General features: G+C 38.7%; 1 protein-coding gene across 3 annotated transcripts in view; it reads right to left on the minus strand.

The window, feature by feature from the left end:
- The window catches only part of DOCK10 (dedicator of cytokinesis 10), a 366,705-nt gene that overhangs the window by 32,502 nt on the left and 312,620 nt on the right, over positions 1-21,583 (minus strand). For all 3 annotated transcript variants that reach the window (XM_069104543.1, XM_069104541.1, XM_069104544.1), the window contains exons 38-47: positions 21,229-21,276; positions 19,605-19,706; positions 15,088-15,212; positions 13,361-13,473; positions 11,855-11,992; positions 9,867-10,049; positions 8,734-8,844; positions 4,134-4,349; positions 1,780-1,837; positions 1,393-1,491 (exon numbers count right to left, since the gene is read on the minus strand). In XM_069104543.1, coding sequence (XP_068960644.1) covers positions 1,393-1,491; positions 1,780-1,837; positions 4,134-4,349; positions 8,734-8,844; positions 9,867-10,049; positions 11,855-11,992; positions 13,361-13,473; positions 15,088-15,212; positions 19,605-19,706; positions 21,229-21,276 — 1,193 coding nt within the window. The remainder of the gene's footprint in view (positions 1-1,392; positions 1,492-1,779; positions 1,838-4,133; positions 4,350-8,733; positions 8,845-9,866; positions 10,050-11,854; positions 11,993-13,360; positions 13,474-15,087; positions 15,213-19,604; positions 19,707-21,228; positions 21,277-21,583) is intronic.

Consider the following 21,583-nt stretch of genomic DNA (forward strand, 5'->3'; position numbering starts at 1 on the left):
GAGAACTGGGCCAGGAGACCTGAGTTCAAATCCAGTCTTAGAAACTTGCTAGCGGTGTGACCTTAAAGAAGTCACCTAACCTATGTCTGCCCCAGTTTCCTCAACTGTAAAATGGGGATAATAAGAGAACCTACCTCTCAGGGTTGTTATGCGGATTAAATGAGATAATTGTAAAACACCTAGCACAGTTTCTGGTACATAATGGTCACTTAACAAAAGCCTACTGTCTTTCCCTTTTGTGTATGTTAGACTACATGCCTACTGAAGCCCTTTCCAACTCTGACATTCTGCGATTCTCTGAAGAAATAAAAATTTTCCCAGTTTAAATATATATATATATATACACTTATATAAACAGATCATAGCATTCTGTGTTGCAAATTCTTAATAGCTGATTACATTTTTTAAAATTCAAATCTGCAATATTCTTTACACAAAAATAAGATTATAAAAGCTAGTCTATTTTGCATTTACATTTTAACATGTCTTAAATTTAGTGTAAATAAATGTTTGATATGAAATTTATTCTGATATGAAATTTAGTGTAAAAAAATATTTGATATAAAATTTATTCTCCTGGCAATTGGAAATGCACATTCGATAATTTCAAATTCCACAGATTCTTAAAAACACCTACAGTGTGTCCATCAAAGTCTTAGGCACTGCGAAGTTGAAGTAAATGAGGTTTTTCACCTGTCCTTGTGAATCTTAGAGACTCATCCATTTTATTTTATTTCTTAATAGTCTGGGTCTTTCCTACCTTAGTCTTCTTTTAACAAATCTATTTATTATTATTTAACATTTTTTTAAATTGTGAATTTCAGGGGTGGCTAGATGGTGCAGTGAGTAGTGCATTGGCCCTGGAGTCAGGAGGACCTGAGTTCAAATCCGGCCTCAGACACTTAACACAATAGCCATGTGACCTTGGGCAAGTCACTTAACCACAATTGCCCTCCAAAAAGCTAAAAAAAAAAAAATTGTGAGTTTCAGATTCTCTCTCCCTCCCTCCCACACCTTTCTTACCTACTGAGAAGGTAAACAATGAGACTCATACATTTCAGACTAAAATTGTTAAGACTTCCAATGGTGGGGCAACATGCAGGTTGGAAGTGATCGATGACCATGGCTTGCCATACCAATCATATCACATGCAACCTTGTTTGTTGAGGACAGTGATTAAGTTTCAATTACCTGACCTTCAGAATTCTAAGCCAAGATTTCAGAACCACCGCTCTTGGTTGCTACAAGTCAATCATGCATGACTTGGGCTTGAGACACCATTGTTTCAACAGGCACACCGAAGACATTCCCCTTTGAATACACCTTGACAGGTGGCTTGACTGACTAAGTCATGTTATTTGACGCATAAACAGGCACGGTTAGAACACTCACTTCCTCCATTGTGAGTTGTTAGTAACTGATTGCTATCACAGATGTGAATATCCTCCGGGAGTATAGCTGATGTGCAAATCTTTTCCATTTTCCAGTAACCTATGGCAGTGCAAGATGATGTTAGGATAATACTACCATCTTGTGTTAATACATGCATATTAAGTCACAAGTCACTAACTAATGAGGTATTTTCAATTAGCATTAAGAAGCTTACTATTCAACAAAAAATGAATAGCATTATGATGCTATGGAGTTAAAATTTAGTATCACATTCTAATTGGAAACATAAAAAAGTGCTAGTCAACTAAAGATTGATGCATGAATTTTAAATGATTCCATAATAATCATAATTTCTGGTTTCATTTGTTTTAATCATATTCATCTTACCCTTTCTTTTCAGGTACTCTGCGATGAGGGCAGCTATGTGGATATAACACATAGCAGCCTGGAACAAGAAAGAAAATATAAGTTAAAAGAAAACCATGTTTGACCCAATACTTCCATTGTTGGAAATATACCCTAGTAGTATTATCAAAACAAAAAAAGAGCTGCCCGTCCAAAGATTTCCTAACACGATTATGTGTAATTGAGAAAGAAAATTAAAGTAACTTTAATGTACAATAACAGGGGATTCGTTTAAGTTGTGGTACATTAATGTAATGGAACATTATAACTCAATTAAGATGGACAAGTATGAGGAATATAGAGATACATGCAAAGGCCGTTATGAAAGAATGCAAATTGAACAAAAAACATAGCCAGAAAAATAGAGTACACACGACCTACAACCACGTAAGAGGAAAAGTAATTAAAAAGGAACGGAGACTTAGAAGGAGGAAGCAAAAACATGATATAACACTTTATGTACTTAAACTGAATTAAATATTAATAGATAATAGTAAATATAGTTACTTTGTTTAATGTAATATTTAAATTAAAAATTAAAAAACCCAGAAAAATGTAGGGTTTTCTATCTCCTACCTTTAAAGCCAGAAATGAGTGAATTTCTCAGCTCTTTTTTAAAAGAAGCAATTCTTGGAGGGTAGAGGAGGGGGGTACTTAAGAGGAGTGAATCACTCCCCAGGAAACATGCATGATTCAGGATAAACAAGTTATAGAGGATGCTGGCAAAACCAATCTATAACACCTGCCATTTTGATAGCGTTTTCTCTTTTACAAATGGCCTATGTGCCTGATCTCACTTCAGCCTCACAACTTGTGAGGTAGGCATGACAGATTAGGAAGCTGAGACTTAGAGAAATTAAATGGCTTGCTGCCTATGGTCACATAGGAAGGAAGTGCCAGAGGCAGGCTTTGAACCCAAGTCTAGTATAGTCACCTACATTGTATTAATTCACCTAGCTGTCATTTTCTTCTTGAGAAAATTCACTAATTTCACTTGAACCTCTATAGACTTCCATATTATTTAAAATTAGATTCCCCTGCATACCCAACTGAGTTTTATCTTTTAATTTTGTCCCTTAAACAATCATCTTCATTTCTTAATAATGCCCAAGCATTAAAACGAACACAGATGCTATTGTGACTCAACTTGGGAATAACCACAGAGCAATCCCCTCATCACTCTTACTGCTGGGGGGTCTCTCTCCCTTCTTTGAGCTCTTGTGATGAATTTGAGTCAATTCATTGATCATTATTTTCCATTTATTTATCATTTATTAAATCTATTGGGGGGCTATGCTAGGCACTGAAAATTGGTACCCCACCACTTGATCATGTAATCTTTATTTGTAACTCAAAAAACTAGAAATTTTTGAAGACAAAGTCGATGATTCCTTTTCCCTTGATTTCTCGAAGCATGCTTAATACACTGCTCTCTGTCCTAAATATTTGACCTCTCAAGGTCATGGGGAGGCTCACATTTTGCTGGGTAAATATTGCACAGTATAAAAGTCTAGGTTTTAACTTTTTTTCTGCATGAAAACCCAGGTTTTGACTTACACACCATTACAGGTTGATTCATCTCTTGTTCTTGTTTCAGGAGAACTTTCCCCATACTGTTATTTAAATAAAGATTTAGTAGAAAAAAGTTCACCCTATCCTGGGTTTCTACTTCTTTGGGATTCTCTTTACTTATAAGTGAGGAAGGTCTGCTGAGAGCCAGGATAAAGCCTTGGGTAAGGACTCAGATGTCAATATGCCATGTGTGTGAGTCAGTTCTAATTCTAGTGAAGATCTGTCTTTCACCATAAAAGGCAAACCTATATACCATGGGATAATGATGAAGGAGACTTTATTTCCTGCTATTACTCAGTTTTAAATGGCAGGGATTTGGGATTTAGTTCAGTATTTTAAATCAGTAATAGATTTGAATATAATCATACTAGTGTGTATTAATTAATGACTTCCCCCTTCCTTCTGTTTCTGAATTAATGACTTTTAATTTATTCTTTAGACTAGGACTGAAAACTTTTTGGATCCTACGTGCAAATGTAATGTAAGCAATATACAGGTCAATCTTATTCAAGCCAATAGAAAGAAATCTAACAAAGAATACTGATTTCAGAGTAGGAGGTTCTATGTTCAAATCCTGCTTCTGACTCATTACATGTATGATCTGGGGCAAGTCATGATCTTCCCGAACTTCAGTTTCCTCATCTGTAAAATGGGAAGGGGGGTTAGACTAGATGGCCTGAGGTCCCTTTCAGCTCTTAATCTGTACTTCCCTGACTTTTTCCTAAAGCACTCTGTTATTGAATGACCACATCTCCTCAAATTACCTCTGACAAATCTCCATTTTTTGCATGAATCTTGGCCATGCTCTCTAGCCACGTCCTTCGTAACTCCGGGGTGCTTGCATAAGAGTTTGCCAGGCTGTACTGTAGATCCACTAGCATCTCAGGGTCTTTCTCATGCTCCTTCATCTGAGCTGTGGCCATGAGCACTGTCCGAATGCGTTTCGTTAGGTCTTTCACCTCTGCTGGGAAATGACTGTTCTTTGGAAAAGACAAAATCCTGGGTAAAGAAAAACCCTTTAGATCTCATGCACTCCTTATAATGTCTGCTTGTGACACTGTATTTGTGTAACAGCCAGCATTCAACAAATATATGCAGGTCTCCCTGAAGAACTTTGGAATTGATTGTGAGATGTGGGAGACACTGACACAGGACTGCCCAGCATGGCGTGCCCACGTCAAAGAAGGTGCTGTTCTCTATGAGGGAAGCAGAATTACAGTAGCCCAAAAGGAACACGAGATGCACAAATTTAAAGAGAATCCCACTCCAAATGTTCATATGGACTATTTGTGCCTGACCGGTAGCCAAGCCTTCCAAGCTAATACTGTCTGATCAGCCAGTCGGACACACTGTACCTCGACTCCAACATGGTGATGTCATTTTGGTCCTTTTTGAGAATGAAGGACAACAACCAACCCAGCATCTGCAGGTCTGTGGAGGGGAGGGTGGGTTCTGATGAGAAACAGCCCTGCTCTCATGGAGCTTACATTCTAGTCACTTGGAGTTGCCCGTGGTATGCTCTCAGAGCTCAGTGTTGGGAGAATTCTAAACTGAGCTTATTTCAAATCATGCTTATGGCTAGCCTTGCTATCATCCGGGCGGATACACTAGTGATATAGGTGCTCCTCTGTGGAGAAGGGGGGAGGAAGATACAGCTAGTGGGTGCATGGGAGAGCAAGGACATACTGATCATAGAAATGTGTGAGGTGCATGTGTGCGGATGTCCTGAAGGCTTTGTGCTTGTGAAGATTTCTGAATCGGAAGGAAGGAAGGAAGGAAGGAAGGAAGGAAGGAAGGAAGGAAGGAAGGAAGGAAGGAAGCCTTTATTAACCTCTTATTGCACTGTGCTGACTGCATTTGCTCCTCACAACAAACCTGGGAGGTAGGTGTTATTATTATCCCCATTTCACAGAGAAGCAAACAGAGGGTAAGGGACTTGCCCAGGGTAAAACAGCTATGTCTGATGTCAGATTTTACACCAGGTCTTCCTGACTCCAGGTCCGGTCCTCTATCTACTGCACCAACTAGCTGCCACCATTATACTTTGGCAAATGTAGTGGAAAGAAAAGAGGACTTGGAGTTGGGAACCTGTGTTCAAATCCCAGCTCTGCAGCTCATCAATTGTATCACCTTAGAGAAGTCACTTCTACCTGTCTGGGTCTAGTTTCCTCACGAGGAGCCTGGGCTCTTTCTCAGGCTCCTTCCAGTTTAAATCTGTGATCTTGTGACTCTCTGGGTGTCAGTAATCTTATCTGTAAGTGAGGAGATCAGAATAAATGCTCTCTAAGATGCCTCTGTGGGCAGCTGGGTGGTGCAGCAGATACAGCACTGGGCCTGGAGTCAGCAAGACATGAGTTCAAATACAACCTCAGACACTATGTGACCCTGGGTAAGTCACTTTACCCTGTCTGCCTCAGTTTACTAATCTGAAAAATGAATTAGAGAAGGAAATGGTAAACCACTCCAGTATCCTTGCCAAGAAAACCCCAAAAGGGATCATGAAGCGCTGGACATGACTGAAATGATTGAACAAGAAGATGCCGTTTGGCTTTGATTCCACTCAGCACATGCACTTATGGATGAACCCCTTTTTCTCTTTCTATTTAATATATTTAAGTTGTCTAGGGTGCACAAAGGCTTAGCAAATAAAGCAAGTCTCCAATGAAAGCAAATATCTCTGACCTTTAAAATCTATGAAATGAGATAGTCCCTGCCCTCAAAGAGCTTACACTCCAAGAGGGTGTTATAATAGCTTAAATTACATAGAATATTGTGGGTTACAAACCACTTTCCTCAACACTTTATGATGTAGCTAAGATATCATTGTTCCCATTTTACAGATGAGGGAACAGATTCAAAGAGGTTATGTGACTTGCCTAAGGTCACATAGCTAGCAAATTTGAAACTCAGATTCTAAACCAGGTCTTCTGATTATAAGACTGGGGCACTTTCTGCTCATTAGTGATGGGGGATTTGAGGATGGACTAAAAGGAAGTAGATGTAAAAAACAAGATTATGAACAAGGATGGAAAGCCACCATCTCTGTTCTACATATTTGTGGCGAGACTCTCTGTTTTGTACCATTTGTTGTTGTTCAATCATTCAGTCATATCTGACCATACTTGAGCTCATGGATTTGTTGTCCATGGGATCTTCTTGGTAAAGATACTGGAATGATTTGCTATTTTCTTCTCCAGTGCATCATCATTCTACAGACAAGGAACTGAGGCAAATAGGGTTTAAGTGACTTGCCCAGGGTCACACAGCTAAGTAAGCATCTGAGGCTGAATTTGAACCCAGGTCTTCCTGACTCTAGGTCTGGTACTCTATTCACTGCTCCACCCAGCTTCCTTATTTCATATCCACAAAAGCTGCAGACTTGATCCAAAGGGGCACATGAAAAATGGTGACCCATCACTAGACAAAGTCCATAGAAACAACTTGAATAAGGACTTGGTCAACTAAAATATAATGCTTTCACTGGATTTTTAATTTCCATGTTCCTCATAGCAATAATGTCACAGCTTATGATGAAACAACAGTGTGCAAGGGCACTGAATTTATAGTCGGAAAGGTTTAGTTTAAATCTTGGCTTTTCTACTTATTAGTTGGGCAACCATGTGGCAGTCATATAATCCCATATGCTCATCTATAAAATGGGTATAATATTGCACTATGCACCTCAGAGGGCTGTAAGGATGGAGCCTTCTCTCCCTTATTTCATAATTATTTGTGCTCATGTCTTTTCCTTCTGTGAACTGTCAAGTTCCTTGAGATAAGGGCTGATGCTGCTATCTTTGTAATCTCAGTGGCTAAAACAGTCTCGTAAATCATAGGTGCTTCAAATATTTATTGAATTGGATCGCTATGAATTACTTTTAAATGATAAAGTGTTATATAAATGTAAGTTGTTATTTTAATCATGATGATGATGATGGAACCAAGGGGGGATGTGTGTGTATGTGTGTCTATGTAATTAGATAACACATGATTAATCTTAGAGCTCAGTTCAATCCCATAAGCATTTATTAAGCACCTACTATGAGTATTGAGGAAGTGTGACACAGAAGATAGAGAGCTTATCCCGATAGTCATACACATGACATTTGAGAAGGGAGGGAGTATTTAAAATCAGATTGATCATGAGAGGCTTCCCAGAGGAGGTGGCAGATGAATTGAGCCATAAAGGAAGTTAAAGATCCCAGTCCTTACCATAGTTCCTGGCACACAGTAGGTCCTTAATAAACACTTACTGACTGACTGAATATTTAAGAGGCAGAGAGGAGGAAAGAGTGCATCTCTGCCATGAGATATGTTCCATGCAAAAGCGGCGAGGCTGAAGATGGGACCAGTTTGGCCGATTTGGCAGTACAATAGAAGTGATACAGTAAGCACGAAACCTAGAATGGGAGCCAAGCTTTGAAAGTCTATATATGCTAAGCTAAAGAGTCTGTCTCTACAATATCTCCTGAAGGAGAAGCATATTTAAGAGATGCTTATATAAATGGAGGGCATGAGGGAATCAATACCATATGTGAGAACTCAGAAGTCATTTTGTATGAGTCTGACACCTTACCATCACAGGCAGAAGCCTGGATTGAATTCTCTATACCAAGAGTGTGGGTGAGAAAAAAAGGTTAAATTAGCTTTTTAAAAAAAGTTGTTAAGGGGCGGCCAGGTAGCACAGCGAGTAAGAGCACCGGCTCCAGTGTTGAGAACACCTAGAGATCGAATTCCGGGCTCAGACACTTAGCACCCACCCAGAAACACCTGGCCGTGTAACCTTGAGCAAGTTACTTAACCCCAATTGCTTAGGGGCGGCCAGGTGGCTCAGCGAGTAAGAGCATCGGTTCCAGTGTTGGGATGACCTGGATCAAATCCGGGCTCAGATACTCAGCACCACACCCAGAAATAACTGGCCGTGTAGTTACTTAACCCCAATTGTTTAAAAAAAAAAAGTTGTTAAGCAAATGTCACCTTTCTTTGTTCTCCCAATATTTACTTTGCCCAATTTACTTCGTAAATACTTAATAAATGTTTATTGACTGACTATAATTAGAAAAGGGTGAAGAGTATAGTGTGCATAATTGGGACTAGCTTTGATAAATGCTGAGCATCAAATCTCTCTCTGATGTATGATAATTATTTTGCAAAGCATTCCCTTTGATTCCATAGGCATCTTGAGGAAAAAAAAATCAAAACTTCTCATTAGAATCATTAACACCACAGTGCCCACCTGAAGTTGCTGTTTTTTAAAAGTACAATTAAAGTTTCAATTGGGAGGAAATCACACCACTCTCTGGATTACATTTCACCTTTCTCCCTAATGTGCATAAAGAAAGAAGGAAACAAAACATTTCTTACTTTCATTTGTTTGTCTCCATTGGCAAAATTATTTGTAATTGCAAGGGAATGTTGAAACCGGGATCCTCCAATTCCTGCATCGGCTATTAACTGGCTCACAGCCTTAATGAGCTAGAAGAGAAGGCAGAATTAAATAAGGAAGAACCAATTCCAGAAGTAGCCCCATCTTGTTTATACACAGGCAGAGGACTCAGTGGACCTAAGAATATACCCCCAATGGGTCCAACTGTGTACATCTTTCCTTATCATTCATTCAAAAGAATAGTTAGGACTCTAGTAAAGGGTTTTGATGTGCATCTATTACAATGAGACCACTGTGGTGTGAAGGAGACCCTAATTTCTAAAAGGCTCTGTATCAGGACTTTGCATTTTGGCTCATTCTACAAGCTGGAAATATTTTGAATACTGGTCCAAAGAGAGACTGTGCACCTATTATATCCAATATCTTCCTGTCTAGCTAACCTTGGAGAGGTTCATTGACAGATAAATGATAGCTTTTTTTTTTCATCCACATCAACTCATCAAGGCTGTCTATTAGGGCAAGGAGGGGTTATGACCTGCCTTGGTGGAAGGAGAACCCACCCTAAATGAAACCAGATATTTTGAAATATTTGGAGAAGAAACATATATCCTGAAACAAGACTGGCAAGAGCCCAGGATGCCTAGAGGTTTTGAAGTTAATCATTCGACCAATCAGTATTTCTTAAATTTTTAGTATTATGCCAAGCATTGTGGTAGGTGCTGGAGATACAGGTACAAAGAGTGAAACAAGTTCTACTCAACAAGGGCTTATGTTCTAATAGCAGATTTGGAGATAGGCCTAGGAAAACGTAGGAAAGTGGGACATTTAGAGCTTCTTTTTCTCATGGCCTACCATCACTCCCAAGCCCATCCCAAATTATTGTTCTGCAGATGGAATGGAAACACTGGTTCCTCTCTATTTTTCCCAACTGTCTGCTCCTCAAGGGGAGCCATCTGGGGTACCTGTCAGAGGCTTCGTATAGAGGGATTCTGGTTACCCCTCTAATTGATTGCCTGATGCAAGTGATATTACTCACCCGTAATGGTTACTTATCATAAAGAGCTGATCAGTAGCTTTGGGGACAGCTAGCCCTAAAATTGGCAACACTTACTTGTAAGTGGGACCTGACTATTGACTTCTGCTTGTTAAATTCAAAATTCTTCCTCATGAAGAAATAAAGGAGTGCAGAGGCCTCTGTCTGAGTTGACCGTGACCTGTGGTTACAGCATTTTAAGACTTCATAGCAGAATGATCCACAGAGGTCGGCTTGCCCTTGAAAGAATGCTGAAGGGAACTAAAAAATGAAAGACATATTGAGTAGAGCTTACACCTTTCTCCATTACTTCTAACTTAAGAAAAAAGTTCCCTAACAACTCTCCTGCTTTTGCTTTCCTTTTGTGTCTCACACAAATTTAGAAGATATGATTACATTTATCAAAGTCAGGATGATAATTTTCTTCCCCAAAGTGAGGTGACTTTACTTGTTGCCACCCTGTGCCGTAGTTAGTTGGCATTATTAAAAAATATCTTAGCCCACCCTCTGAAGCCTACTCCCTATGCACCCAACATTGGTTGCACCACAGATTTTTATTTAGATATATTCTTGCTGGAGAGGGGGTGGGCGGGGAACCTATGGCCTTGAGGGGCTACATGTAGTCCTTTATGTCCTCATCTGTGGTGCTTTGACTGAATTCAAACTTCACGGAACAAATCCCCTTAATAAAAAGGATTTGTTCTGTAAAACTTGGACTCAGTTAACAAGGTGTGGCGGGCGGGTCTTTATATCTAATGGGGCAATAGTCACAGGTAGCAATCCATGTAGTAACTTGAGCAAAAGCTGGCATTACATCACATTATTTACTCTGGGGGTCACTGTCCCCCATGAATCATGAGGAGTAAGTCTACAGTGGATCCTGGTCTGGGCTCTAACTTACAAAGTCACAACTAAAACATCTGGCCATCACTAAGCCTTAAGGCACTGACCTAATTACTGAGATGATGACAGGTTGACAACTCCACGTGTAAGTGACTTTGCAGACCTCCCAAAGGGGGCTGGGAATCTGCTGTCAATGAGCAGGTGTAATCATTGTCACATATTTATTCATTACTCAGTGACTTGAATCATGACTACAAACACTACTTGAGCCAGAAGAGGTAAGACACACAGCTCAGATTTGGTTGGTGCTTTAAAGTTTATATTTTCTTATTTGAACCTTTCATACCCATTCAAAAAATGAGAAAGTGGGGCCTCATGGAGGTTAAATGTCTCCCTCAGGGTCACGTACCTAGGAGATTTGAGTCACAATTCAAAACCAGTACTTCTAGTATTCTATCATGATTTCTACATTTCCTTCTATATTTTCCAGGTCTCTGCTGGGCTACTTGAGGCAAGAACAGTATGGAGATAAATTTGGCTATTTAGTAAATGTGTGACCTTAGAGCAGTCACTTCCACATCTGACCATTAGTTTCCTCACCTGCAGAATGGGTATAAAAACGTGTACTAAAAAAACTATTATCATCACTCTTGTGGGACTGTGAGGAAAATTTTATGTCATTTTAATTTGAGCTCTTGTGATTATTACTATTATTATCTGTGCTACAGCTGCCTCTGGCACCAGGTTTGTAGGAAGGGTATGTGGGAACCATATCCAATCAGCCTGCTGTTTAGTTTTCAGTGTGAACATTTATACCATTTATTTGTGGAAAAGGCCACAAATCAGGGTATAATTTATTTTATTGATTATCTAGACTTAAAAAAGTGATGGAAAAATGTTAATAAGGCAGATGACAAAATTATTGGCCCGATTTTGAGATTATTATTCAAAATCTGCTCCCATTTTCTTTTTTAAAAATTAAATTCTTCTCCCAATCATTAACAATAATCAAAATATTTTTGAACAGGTCTTCACATGTGCATTTCCACTCTTTTTGCTTATTTTTTTTTGGAGGAGGGAAGGTAGGGCAATTGGGGTTAAGTGACTTGCCCGAGGTCACACTGCATCTCCACTCCTAAATGTTTAGATTTACACAATGTCATATAAGCCACAGGCATGTATGAGAGAGCACAAGCTTCACTGGAAAATAAGGGAATTATTACCTTTGATACAAACAACCTTAATGCAGCAAAAACATGTTTCAGAGCAGTTGCCGACTGATTCACTTGTAAAAAGAGAAGGTAGGTATCAAAAATTCTTTTCATCATTGAATTCTGGCATTCAGATTGCTGCAGTTGTCTCTGGAAAATCAACAGAAAAGTGATCATAAATAAGCAGAAGAGCTTGCAATTTTCATGTGTTTCCTCTATTACAATGGGGGCAGGGAACACCTTTTTTTTTAGACTTTCTTTGTATACCTAGTACTAAGCACATAGTAATAAGCTTTTTAACTGGCTAATTAAAAGACCCCAGGTCTGGTAGTGAGGTGACCTGAGTTTTACTTATGGCTTTGCCAATCACTATCATAGATAAGTGCTGGGTCTTATTTTCTTACCTGCAAAATGAGCAGCTTGCCTACATGCCATACACTGTAAATGAATAGGATTAAGAGGGGCTGCCAATGAAGTCTAAATGTTCAGAACTGTTATTTCCTATGGGCAAGAGGCATTGGTGAAGAGAAGCCAGAGTGAGGGTATGACTCACTCCAGGAAACTTCTCCATTTCCTACAAATGGAGATGATGAAGGGACAGTAGAGGTGATCTAGTCTAACAAATACCAAATAACTGAGAAAACTGAAGCTATTTGCCCAAATTCATGTAGCTAGGGAGTAACCAAGATAAGATCTGAAGCCAGCCTTATAACTCTCAGGCTGTGTCTGGACCATGATGATTCCCCTGATCTTATGGTTTGTGGTAGAAATAGAAGGACCTGTCTCAGTAAATTGAAAATAAAAATACATAATAGGTATTCAAATTGGTGAATTCAAGTGGATTCCCTTGGTTAATTAATGGGAAAACAATGACAAGAAGGACAGGCATTCATGGATCTATTTTGGCCAACACCTCTGTAGGGAATACTCAGTGATGGGATCTCTGGCCCTCCTACCTCATGGAATGTAAGCTGCTTGGGGCAGGGATTGTTCCATTTTTTTTTTAGTCTCAGTGCTGTGTAGATAATAGGTATTCAGACAATGCCTGCTGATTGAATGAAAGAATCCAAAGTTTCCCTGATGCAAAGAAACTTTCCTCATTGTTAAGTTTACCAGCTATGGTCCACAGCCAGGATTTGCCTATCATAAGCTTGACTCACACAATTCCTCTTTGTGTCTCCCTTTATTTCAGAAGGCCTGGTAAGTCATACCTTTACTCTGACTTCTCTTAACCAAATTCTCTTTCCCAACGGAAATAATAGGCAACCATTTTAAACACCTGACCATAGTAATGTCCAGGTCATTATCCAACATGTTAATCAATTCATTTCTCTTAGAACTCAGTCATTACTTAGTAGTATTGAAATGGTCAATTCAGGGCCAACTATTGTCACAAAACTCCTGATGACATTTTGCTCTATGATGTTCTGTTATGGCGATGAGACATCACATGCCCACTCAACTTTCCCCTGTGGCATTCTTTTCCCCTTCCAAGGAGAGTTCCCCTGTGAGACCCACCTGGTGGACACGAGTAAAGAGGCCCAGTAGATCCAGAATTGTGAGGCAAACTTCAGTGGCAGTATTGGCCTCTGTATCTACATGGTGCACGATGTCTATTTCATTGGAATTGCCTACGTATAAAAAGTTGAAATGCATGCATAAATTGTAAGGCAATGTTGTAAAAAACTTTTGTCTGAGGGGCAGATTCAAAGTGACCTAGTATCTTCCAATCATTTCTTAAACCAAAGGTTTCCTGTTCAGTCAGATTATCTCATTGGCTAACTTTGCAACTCAGTACTTTCTTTGTATTCCAGACTAAGATTTGAAGAGCCAAAATGATTTATTCCCCTCCATATCAAGTATTGGTAGCTTGTCCTTAGTTTTCTGTTTACTCATACAACCAGCCCCATGGGATCTCCACAAAACAGTCTGCAGAAATTTCTATGATGATAAGACTACTGTGGGATAGTGGGTGTTTTCTTCCATCTCAGAAGAGTACAAAAAGCACAGACCGTTAGCTACTGTCTGTGGGTCAGGAAGCCTTAGTTGCTCCCTTTACATAGTTCCCCTATTAGACTGCAAGCTCCTTGGAGGCAGGGACTTCTTTTTGGCTATCTTTTTATTCCTAGTACTTTGTATGATGCCTGGTACACAGTAAACAGTTTATAAATGCTTATTGACTTGACTTAATGTTTATAAGATCATAAGTCTAGAGATGGAAGGGCTTTAAGGATCATATAGTCTACCTCCTTCGTGTTACAGATGAGGAATCTGGAGTGCAGGAAGTGACTTGCCCAAGTTTACACACTTGTAAGTATAGGAGGTAGAATTTGAAACCAGGTTCTCCATTTCCAGAACCCACTCTTTTCACCATACCATGTTGCTATTTGACAAAATACTGGGTGGCATTGTTTTCAGCTTCCTGATTGCAGTATGTGGGTGTACTGATATTACATGGATTGCCACTCAAAGATGCTATTTTTACACCTTTCTGAGAAAGAGAGCTTTGCCTCCTTCCGCAGTATACTTAGCAGCGCAAAGGAACATGGTCTTAGCTGACATTTATTATAGCCATTTGTAAAAAAGAGCTTAGCATGGTACCTGACACACAGTAGGTGCTATATAGATGATTATTCTCCTCCCTCCCCATATAGCACTTTAAAATTTGCAAAGAACTTTGCAAATATCTCAGTTTTTCCTCCCAACAACTTTAGGAAATAGGTGCTATTTTTAATCTTTATTTTACACATGAGGAAACTCAGGCAGGCAGAAGTAAAGTGCCTTTCCCAGGGTCACAACAACTAATAAGAGTCAGAGGTCAGATCTGAACTCAGGTCTTTCTGACTACAGATTTAAGACTCTTTTCCCTGTGCCGCTCTATGTATCTCTATTCTTGGTAGAGTTCTTTCCCATTGACTGGGTTATCCAACTTCAGAAGTGGCATAGCCAGTACTGGGAAAAGCTTGTAGCCCGTTTGCCCAGAGACCATACCCAGAATTATGTGTTAGATACTGGACTTGTACGTTCACTCTCTCTCCTCCATTCAGTCAAGTTGTAATTGTTTCCTGATCTTCCAGGATATAGTCTCACTGAGTCAAAAAAAACTGTTTGAGGAGTACTGCTGTTAGTAGTAAAATGAATTTTTTTTTACCTTTCCTTAATTCCAATAGCATGGCTTCTCATAAAAATTGAATGAGAGCTAAAATGGGCAATGATCAGCTTTCTAATGATTCTGGCTTACTTACTGGTGATGGTGTTATCCAACATTTGTAAGAGTTTGGGGTTAGAAAGTGCATTTTTGCCACGGATTATGGGTAAGGTTTGAGATCTGTGATGCTTATGCCCTTCGTGACTGGAAGTGGTATGCATCCTAAAGGAGAGAAAACAGAAGTCATTTAAAAATTATGCTAATAAGAAACAATGAATGCAAACAATTAATTTTTTAAAATAATTAAATGTCTAGAAAGGGATTAATTATGAAAGAACTAGTTATAGGATTTGTCACTGTGGTCAATGAACCATGATGGAAATTTCAGTGAAAAATTCAATTTCTAGAATAGAGGTTCTTAACCCAGGGTCCACAGTAGGGTTCATAGATAGATTTCAGGGGATTCATGACCTTGAATGGGGGAAAAATCACATCTTTATCTTTTCTAATACATAACTGAAATTTAACATTTCCTTCAATTACTGGGAAACCTTCTGAGAAGATGTCCATCAACTTCACCAGTCTGGCAAAGGGGTTCTGTGTCATAAAAAATATTCAACACTCCTATTCTAGAATAACACATACAGACTCCTTAGTTTGGCAGTTTGAACCCTTCACATATCTACCCTGGGTCTGGTAGATATTTACACACTTATTTTTTTTTTGTCACTCCCTTTCCTGTCCTCTTTTCTTCCCTTTTTTTTTTTTTGGAGGGCAATTGGGGTTAAGTGACTTGCCCAAAGTCACGCGACTAGTAAGTGTGTCAAAGTGTCTGAGGCCAGATTTGAACTCAGGTTCTCCTGACTCCAAGACTGGTATTCTATTCACTGTGCCACCTAGCCACCCCATTTTTTTTTGCTTTTTTGGAGGGAGGAAGGTAGGACAATTGGGGTTAAGTGACTTGCCCAAGGTCACACTGTCCTCTTTTCTCTAGTCTAACTGACTGGCTTGCTGTTTTCCAAATTCATCATTGCATCTCCTCACTCTATACCTTTGCAAGACTGTTCCTCCTCCCTGGAATGTACTCCTTCACTTCTATCCCTTAAAATACTTAGAATCTTCAGGGCTCAGACATTCTACTTCTTGAGGAAACCTTTTCTGAACCTCCCCCCTTACCCCCATGCCAAGCTGTTAACTCTTTCTTTCTACTCAATTAATAACCTACATACTTATCTATCTACATGTTTTCTTCCCTGGGTAATACCTAGATTTCTTGAGGACCAGGTATGTTTTTGATTTGTCTTTTTATTTCAGCACTTAGAATAGTGTCATGCACATAGTAGGAATTTAAATGATTGCACTGGATTGGATATCTGCTTTGCTTGAGTTATTTTACTGGGGCCAAAATAGATTTTGGAAGATCTATATACAATAATAAATAATCCTCCTAAAAGCCTTCTCTTGTCATTAGAAATAGTGAATTGTTACCTCTAGCTAAATATGTGTCTTTGCCAGAACAGAAGTGCAGTATTTGTGTTAGCTTACTAAAGAATTCAAAAGCACAAGCTATTAGGAAAAATAGCTTGTAATTTGCTCCCTGGAGGAACTGTTCCCATATGGGTAAAGTTAACACTTTTAAGAGAAACACTTAGTTCCTAGGAAAGTTAATTTACCAAATGGTACCCATGTGACCTTAAAGACTTAATTCACCACCCACTGGTGAGAACTTTATGTCTACATCTTAGCCTGACTCACTATAGAACATATTTAATGTTAATAAAACGATGAAAAAAAGGTTTTGGTACAGAGTTGCCTAGGAAAAGGATCTTCCCCGTAACTATTGAAAATTCTTTTCTGTTGTGTGACTGAAGAATCGATTTTTCCACACATAAAAGTCATAAATGCAGAGTTCACTTTGGTATAAATGTGAACATCCTTAAATAGCCCCAAAGTTTAAATTTGTTTGGACATATTCATTTTTATTTAATAAAATTATGCAAGTTTTTGAGAGTACTTGATATGAAATTTTTCTCACAGAGAACACTTGAAATGTTAAGTTGTAGCGCATTTGATGTTGGAGAAGGGAAAGATGGCCATGACTCTGTTACTATTCATCTGGTGCCAAAAGAGTTTTTTGTAAGACACGCTCCATGGAAGGACCTGGTTAATGGCAATATTTAATCCCAACAATAGCTAGCATTTACATAGCACTTTAAGGTTTACAAAGCACATACATGCTACCCCATTTTATCCTTACAACAACCTTGCTGAGGTAGGTCCTGCTATTATCATTTTCCAAATAAGGAAACTGAAACAGAAAGAAGCTAAGTGACTTGCACAGGGTCACCTAGCTAGTGAATATCTGAGGCAGAATTTGAAGTCAGGTCTTCCTGACTACAAGTCCAACATTCTAGCCCCTGCATCACCTAGCTGCCTATACTTAAGTTATCTACTTGGAGATTCTTATGATTTACCATTACATTTAAGTTTCAGAAGAGCTAATGACAGGAAGAGAGTCTGAAACACTGGGGGAGGGGTTGAAGACAGCTTCATTGTCTCTCTTGGCCACATTTTAAGATAACACCACCATGCTATTTCTATTAAAGGACAGCATGATGGCCTCAGATGCCTTAGTCAAATGCCTGATGCCTCTTCCAGTTATGAAACTGAGAATAATGTTTATTTGGGAAGCAAGTGATGAATGGTTCCCTCTTCCTCCTCTGTCAATATAATAGGTTTATAATTCTAAGGATATTTACTATTGGTTCAACTGCCCTTAAAAACAGCTCTGTGAGGGAAGGATAAAACACTGAATACTGGAAACAAATGACCATCTCCTGGTCTCATGTCTGATCTTCAAGGTTAGGTTATTTCTGAGTTAACCACAGGCATGTTCATCTTAGGTGGTCCATATGGGGCTCAGGAAAGCTGTTTGAACTGACAGAAGATAGATGAGCTTAGACCATCTCCCAGGATCTCAGGAGCAAATGGGCTGGATTCTGAGATCCATCTGATGGACCCTGATGGGGAGATATAACATGCTTAGTTCTAGGATATAAATCCATTTATACCTGCAAGTCCTGGGAAGTATTTTGGTTTCTAAGGGGACCATGGACCTAGAGATGATGTGGGGCCTATTCGGATTTCCTAGGAAGACCTCTGCTCATTGCATTGGACACTTGGACTTAGCTCAGATTCAGATTGAACTATAGCCCACAGAGTTAAGCAAAACAGGCACAACCTCAAGCAAAATTATTATTTATTATTATTGGATGTGGATTGCATACTTATGGTAAAATTACAGGGATTCTTATGGTATAGAGAAAATACAGCTAATGATTTTTTTGGCCATAAATCCCATGGCATCACAGATTTAGAGATAGAAAGGACTAGAGATTGTTTAGCCCAAATTCTCATTTTATAGATTAAGGAATTGAGGCCCAGTGTGGTTAAGTGATTTTCCCAAGGCCACACAGTTTATAAGTGGCAGAATTAGGATTCAAATCCAAATTCTCTATCTCCATATCCAGTTTTTCCAATTGCATTATGCTTCCTACTCAGATTTCTGGGTAAAACTTTCAAGAATACTGCTTTAGTTATCTGAATTGGTAAGCTACCAAAGGAAGGGATAAACAAAACCAGAATGTTATATTGGCATAGAATTGTTATTTATGAGTCATATGAGATTCTAATTACATTCAATAAGCACTTAATTTATTAAGCACATACTAACTTCTGGGCACTTTTTAATGGTGCCCTCTATTTTAGCAAATGCCACCTCAATACTACAGCTTAAAAAAACAATCGTAATTACTAAAATAAAAGAGGCACAGATATCATCCAAAATTTTGCCATTTGTCTGGAAGGTATTTGTTTGTTTTGGTTTAGGTCTATGATTCTATTGGTATAGAAAACTCCTATCTGGTAACTCTTTTGTAACTTAAGAGTTGTAGAGATTTGCCTGTGGTAATCGGGGCTTATGTGACCTGCCCATACCCATATGGCTAGTTCATGTCAGAAGGAAGACTTGAACCCAAGCCTAAATGATTCCAACATAGACCCTCAATCTATTGAGGGATAGCCCTCTATGTCACTGTGACTGTGAGCACCTTGAGGGCAGGGACTGTTTCTATTTTTGTTCATAGCACAATAACTGGCCCATAGTAGGTGCTTTATGAAAGATTGCTTGTTGTTGCTTTGGCCTCTCCATGGAAAGATTAGCAACTACTAAAAGGACCCAAATATTGGAACAAAAATGTGTTAGCCATGTTAAGATTTAAGAGAGTTTCCTTTTCAAAAAATACCCCACTTCTAATGGAATCCAAAAGATAAGTTATTTACAATTCATATTTGGTTTGATACACATACATATGTACATACACAATGCACAATAATGAACATACATGAAAATGTAAGTAAATATTATAGAAAATTTATTATTGAAATTACTTAAAATCCATATTTTGTTGACATATATACATATATATACATATGTGTATACGCATATTTTATTATATGTGTGAAATATATGTATACAAATGTGCACATGTGTATGTGTGTACATATACACAGTGTGTGTATGTGTATGTATATATGTAGGTGGTATGACCTTACCATTGTGAGAGGAGACCTGTGGTCTGACAGGAGGAATTGGAGCCTTTGAGAGTTCCATTATTCTGGGTTGCCTGGACAAACTTAAATGCAGCAGCGATTTTCCTAAAAAGAAAATATGCATGTTAATTCTATAACTGTGTCTAAGAAACCCAGAAACATATCTAATAAAACAAGAACTAGAATATTAATCTGCCAAATTTCACTGATTAATAGAGAAATATAATCATAAGAGTCATGTTTACTGCTGGCAGTTGGAAGACCAGGTTGGGATAAGGGGCTTGACCTGGGATTTTTCTCAAAAGAAATGGATAATAATAGAACCAAAGCATCCCTGTGATTGTTCCTCTTTGGCTGTTTATTGAAGGATCTCTCTGAAGTGGATATATAAAAATTGTGCCCACATTACTCCTTCTATGATCACATTAATTTGGCCAATACATCAGCACATTCAGGTTCTCATTTCTCACTTGGATTATTGAAATAAGCTTTTTTTTCCCTGAGGTAATCTGGATTAAGTGACTTGCCCAGGGTCACACAGTTAATAAATGTCTGAGAACAGATTTGAACTCAGGTCTTCCTTATTCCAGGGCTGGTGCTCTATCCACTGTGCCACTTAGCTGCCCTGAAATGTCTCTTAATTAGGCTTTTGCTTCAAGTTTCTACCTCATCTCTCTTTAATCTTTACATAGCTAACAAACCGAGATTGGCAAAGCCCAGGTCTGCCCATGTCCTTCTCTTCTGGCTCAGTAACTCCAATGATTCCGTATTATCTCTGGGATCAAATACAAACTCTTCAGGGAGGTGTTCAGAGACTTTCATAATGAAGCTTCAACCTACCTTTCCAGGTGTCTTGCTTCACATACACTAGGATTTGTCCAACCCGCCCTTCCTGTTCCTCATACTAGACTTTCCATTTTCTATCTTTGTCTCCCATGCCTGGAGGGCACTCCCTCCTTCCCTTGGTCTTTCAAAATCCCCAATTTCCTTCAAAACTCAGCTCAAAAATCACATCCCACTTGAAGGGATTTTTTTTAACTCCCCCAAATGCTGTTACTGTTTCCCTTACAAAATTACCAGGTATTTATTTTTGATTACCATGTATTTATTTTGCACATACTTATATGGATACACATGGCTTCCCGAATGGGTTCCCTAGGAGGCTGTCTATTTCTAGCATCTAACACACTGCCAGCCACAAACTACGTGCTTAATAAATTGTTTATTTATTAAATTCCCTCAGAAATATATGATATATTACTGGGAGGAAATTTTCCTTAACTGTTCTTAAGTATCTTGTATACAGAAAGGGCCCTCTCTGATTACTTGCCTAAAAATCAAATGCTGCAGAGCAATGCTGATTTAAAGCTTGAAATAAATCTAAACTTGCATTCTGCTCCTTACCACAGACATATTTTATGATATCTGTTCTAAGGACCAGAATTGCTAGTCATGGCCCTGGTGGACCCTCTGATACTATTAACATCTAAAGTTTTTAGATTCGATGCGCAGTGAACCAGGATGGTGATTATGTGAATGCAGAGGAGAATATCTATCTAGGATTAATCTTATACATTAAATGATTATTTCATGTTTCCTAAAAACGGTAATAGTTCAAAAATTTTACCTTATTATATTACGTTTGCCCAGGTATCTGAAATTTTGAAGACAAACACTAAAAGAAAAAAAAAAGATGTTAGATCTGCTTATTAGTACCATTTTCAGAGAGCAAACCACTTACACTCATTAATGCTAGGGATAGGGTCTGAGTCTGTGTTTTCAGTGATACAGTGAACTCCCAGGTGAAGAAACTCTATCAGTGAAGGTGCCAGTATAGCTCAGTAACTTATAGACTTGGAGAGTTACCTAGAAAAACTGAAGAGGTAAAATGACTTGTCCAGGGTCACCTGACCAGTATATATCAGAGACAGAACTTCAGTCCAAGTCTTTCTGAGGCTAGCTCTCTAACTGTGATCTCAGGC

Source organism: Petaurus breviceps, unplaced genomic scaffold (genome assembly GCF_028583685.1).
Source record: "Petaurus breviceps papuanus isolate PSGF00001 unplaced genomic scaffold, PetGlider_PUasm1.0 688, whole genome shotgun sequence".
Lineage (NCBI taxonomy): Eukaryota > Metazoa > Chordata > Mammalia > Diprotodontia > Petauridae > Petaurus > Petaurus breviceps.